The 4478-nt window shown below is 60.2% G+C and overlaps 1 protein-coding gene across 1 annotated transcript; it reads right to left on the reverse strand.

Moving 5' to 3' along the window:
* Positions 1-1349: 1349 nt before the first annotated feature.
* On the reverse strand, positions 1350-4478 carry HSPB8 (heat shock protein family B (small) member 8; the record flags this gene model as incomplete). The annotated part of the gene is made up of 3 exons (XM_080355312.1): positions 3839-4478; positions 2668-2731; positions 1350-1509 (listed from the first exon to the last, which is right to left on the reverse strand). The coding sequence occupies exons 1-3, from the start codon at positions 4215-4217 to the stop codon at positions 1350-1352; spliced, it is 603 nt and encodes a 200-aa protein (XP_080211438.1). The 5' UTR covers positions 4218-4478.

Below are 4478 nucleotides of genomic sequence, written 5' to 3' on the forward strand. Positions count from 1 at the left end.
TGACCTGGAGTGCAGGTCCCATCGTGCCCCTGAGCCAGGGTTTAGAGCACGTGATGCGCTGTTGTTGGTAACCACATCCCGAATGAGCCCGAGCGGAGCATGTGAGGTTGTATTTTTAACTTCCAGGTCCTGGTGACATGGAAAATTGGGTGCCCGGTCCAGGTGCTGCACAGATCGATGGAAAGACTCCTGCTGCTCATTGGCACCTCTGCTTTGCTGACCCCAGGCATTGCCGCACGTTAACAAATCTTACCTGGTGCTTTTACCCCGGGAATGGTGTTACGGCCGTGTCCAGAGCCCAGCAGAACCCATTTGTCAGTATCTCCACCAGGGAATTAACTGGGAAGTGCTTCCCTGCAGAGCTGCTGGTGGGGAGCTGGAAATGGGGGTGGCACAAACCCAATTCTTCCCAACTCAGAGGCTGATGTAGCATCATCCCCAACCAGGACAAACATTTGCAAACCCCTCAAGAAGGTAAGGAAAGGATGAGCCCATGGTCCTCATGGGGCTCAGTGCCTCCCCAGCACAGTGTTAGCTGGGACTTGGCATTCACAGGCTGCAGAAAGGGCTTGAGCAAATGTTTTGTCCACCCATCAGTGCAAACATCGCCACACACCTCTATTCTCCTTCCCCACCATGGGGAGGACCCTGTGCCAGGCCAGGAGGTGGCACATGGTGTCATCCCCCTTCCTCCCTGCCCTCCTCCCGCAGCCCTGCGCCCACTCCGAGACAAGCAGAGTCTAAGAACATCGACTGGGTTTTATTCCTCAGGTCTGACAAGTAAAAGCACAATTCTCTTTGGAAAAAAAAAAAACAAGAAAAACAAAAAAAAACCCCAAACCAACGTTCAAAACACACGGACAGTTTGCATTTCTCAGGACGGATGCTGTGCCGTCAGGCTCTTCCGCTGGATGCGCGTCCTTTGCAGAGATGCAGTTTGAAAAAAAACAACCCATGGAGAAGGAAAAGACACAGGGCTACGGGATTCCATGTCAATTTCAGAGAGAAAAGGGCCATTTTCTGCTATTGTTATAAATATCCCATCCGAGCGACTCAGAGCAAAAAATAACCACAGTGAGGATATCCATTCTGCTCGGCCCCATGGGCACAAAATCTCTACCAGCACCTCAGACCGCTACGAGCCCTCGGGGACAGTGGCCTGGCACCCTGGCATGTGCCCCGGCTCTCAGGTGGTCCCCCTGAAGGGTGGCGAGTGCTGCCGTCCCTGCAAGTGGCACCATCACCCTTGCCAGAGGCTGTCCGGATGCCGCAGGGGACCAGGGCGGGTCCAGGGGGAGAGGGGAGAGGGGAGGAGGGATGCCGGGGTGCGGGAGGGATGCAGTGGCCGGTCAGGCGCAGGTGGCCTCCTGGCTCTCGACGGGGATGTCGCTGCCGCAGCCACCCTCACCGTACTGCTGGTAGGGGGGGATCTGGGGCGCCTCGATGATCAGCAGCCCCTCCGGCGACAAGGAGGCGAACACCGTGATGGGGTCCACCTCGTAGGGCAGCCTGCGGGAGAAAGGAAAGATGATTTAGGGGCTGGGGTGGCTGTGGGCTCACAGCATCGCTGTTGGACTTCACCCCTTGGGAAGCCCACGCAGGACCCCAGCGTGTGCGGAACCACCGATGCTGAGCCAGCAGCCCCGGCGCCGGGCTCGGCAAAGCCTGCGTTATTATTGTAGCGCCTGGGAATGCGCTGGGGATATTTAAAGCGGCCTCCTGGCTGGTCTGGCCCCTCCAGGCACTCTGTTTAATCTCCCCGGCAGATGTGTTTGACAGGATGTCACCCGCCGCTTGTGCCGCCCGGGCTTCTGCAGAGCAGGAGCGGCTCACGGCCGTGCCGCAGCCCACGTCAGCCGCAAGCCTTGCCCGTAAAAGGAGCCGCCGCCGCGGCCAAGCGCCGAGCAGGAGGGAGCGCGGTGCTGGCCCCAGCTTTCCCGTGGGAGTTTGGGATGCGCAAAAGGGTGGAAAAGCAACGCTGAGCTGCTGCCCGCTGAGGAAACCCTTCCCATGCCCTGGGCTTTGCTGGTTCTCACTGTTAACCCCGTGAGCCCTGCGGCCGGGGGTCTGTCCCCTGCATGGGCAAAGCGCCGCGGTCGGGACTTGCCTGCCTCCCTGTCCTTCGCTGTTGTTGTTGCCAAAGTGAGCTGTGGGGTGAGTCACCGCGATAGCGATCACACTGACATCATGCAGATAGATAGAGTGATAGGTAGGTTCGTGCAGAGGGATGTATTTTGTATTTTGAGGCTGATGATGGTGTCAGCCCATCGTGCCCTGCTGAACCCCGGGGGATGTGCTGCCACTGCTCCTTGCACCTCTCCTGTTCCCTGCACGCCCAAATGCAGCCCCAGGCCTAGAGGAGACCGACAAAAGGCCCGGAAAAACAGCTCCTCCTCTTTTACCTCCCTTGGGAAATCACTGTGTGGCACAAAACAGCCAGGTATGTGCTGCAAAAAGGGCAGATTTGGGGGTGCAAACAGGCGCAGGTGTCCCTGCATACGCGAGTCAGGGCACGGGGACTGGCAAAGCTCAGCTTTTTGCTGCTAGTGCCACAGGGGTCCCACAACAGCCTGGTGACATCTGAGTGCTGCTCAAGGGGACGTGGCAGCCCCCCTGCACCCCAGCCCCTTCTGCGGGGGGGACATCCCAGGGCCAGCTGGTACCTACTGGATTTTCTTGGTGAAGTTCTTGGAGACGATCCCTCCTTCCACCTGCTGCTCCTCGTGTTTGCCTGGAGGGAAGAGAACACCCCACGTCACCACCTCGCCAGGAGATTATTTTTCTTCCCCAACAAGCAACAACAAAACCCAACAGGAAATTTTCAGAGTGGTTGTTCCCCTTCCCCAGTGCAAACCCTTCCCTGCAGGGAGGGCTCAGGGACCCTCTCCCGTGTGGGGACACAGCACACCCATATTTCCAGTGAGAGCCTGGTGTCTCACAGGCTGCCAAGAGCTGCGCCTTAAGAAAAAGCCTCCAGATGTGATACAACTTTTGGAGTTGGCAGCGTCTGTCCTTGTCCCCCTCCCCAGCCTGTGTTCCCTGCCACTGCACTGCCAGGCTGGGGTCCCTGTGCCTGGAGCATCCTGAAGATAAAACCACACCAGCGGCTGCCCAGATCCCCTTGACCTGCATTTTTCCGCCTTGAACCTCAAATAAACACCCAGGGCCACGCTGGGTGGCAGCCCCCAGCCCCTCGCTGGGGACCCTGGCCCAGGGCACTGGGGACAATGCAGGATTTGGGTGCTGAGCACGAGGAATGCTCAAGGCTGGATGTCTGTGGGCACCCCAGATGTTCTGCACCCCACACCCACTGTCCTCACCATTAATTGAATTTTTAGGGATGTGCTTCTGGCCGGCTCATCCCCAGGCTGGGGCCTGTTGGGGTGGGGGCTGTGGGGCGGCTGCCCCTGGTTCCCAGTGCCAGAGCTGCCTCTCTCTCGGCCCCTTTAAAGGGAATCTCCCTCCGAGCCGGCCTCACCCGGCTATAATTAACCCAGCCAAGCTGGGGCCCCTCTTGGCAGCTGTTTGCAGGGTGCTACCGCCCGCAGTGGGGCCTCCCTGGCCGGCCGGGGTGGAAAGTGGGGAGATTTACCCCAAAAGAGGCTTTTCCTTTTCATTTTGGTAGCAAACCAGTGCAGCTTGTGAGCCGGTTTCCCCGTGGCACCCCTGAACTGCCCCGCCACAGCCCTGGCCCTGCTCCCCAGCACAGGGCTGCTGCTGCTGGCTCAAAATAAAGGTGATTTTTGCATTTTCCAGCCATTTCTTGAGCCAGCATGGGTAGGGCAGGACCGGCTGCTTTTCATACCCCATCCTCCTCCCGCAGCGCCTTCGCTCTCACCTGACACCTCGACGTAGCCATCCTTGGTTTTGACGGTCAGCTCCTCGGGTTTGAAGCTGTGCACGTTGACGCACACCTTCCAGGGCTCGCGGGGAAAGGGCACGGGGCTGCGGCTCTCGGGGTACCCCCCGAAGCGGGCGCTGTAGCCGGGGGCCATGGCGGAGGCGCGGGCCATGCCAGCGCGCAGGGGACCCGGCCAGGTGGTGGTGAGCCGGGGGCGAGCCCAGTCGGGCCAGTCCGCCGTCAGGTCCCCCGGGAAGGGTGACATGCCGAAATCATCGTCCAGCAGGCGCGAGGTCAAGCCGGGCTCCCGGAAAGGGTCACGGACGCTGCGGCGGCCGGGGTAATGGCAGGAGAAGGGCATCTGGCTGTCAGCCATGGCTTTCTTCAGAGGGGTCCGAGCGCGTCCCCAGGGCTCTCCCGCGGAGCCTCAGCCTCTGTGTGGCCACTCCTGGCTGTGAACTTCCCCAGGGAGCCCAACCCGGAGGAGACGCATCCACCCCGGGCGGGATGCGGCGGGTGCTGCGGGGCCGGTCCCCTCCTTCCCCGGCACCAGGTGAAGGATGATGGAGAAAATCAATGCAAGGCTGAATCACTGGGAGCCGGAGGAGCGCAGGAAGGACGGAGGGAGCTCTCTGGC

This window comes from Nesoenas mayeri, assembly GCF_963082525.1.
Source record: "Nesoenas mayeri genome assembly, chromosome: 17".
Lineage (NCBI taxonomy): Eukaryota > Metazoa > Chordata > Aves > Columbiformes > Columbidae > Nesoenas > Nesoenas mayeri.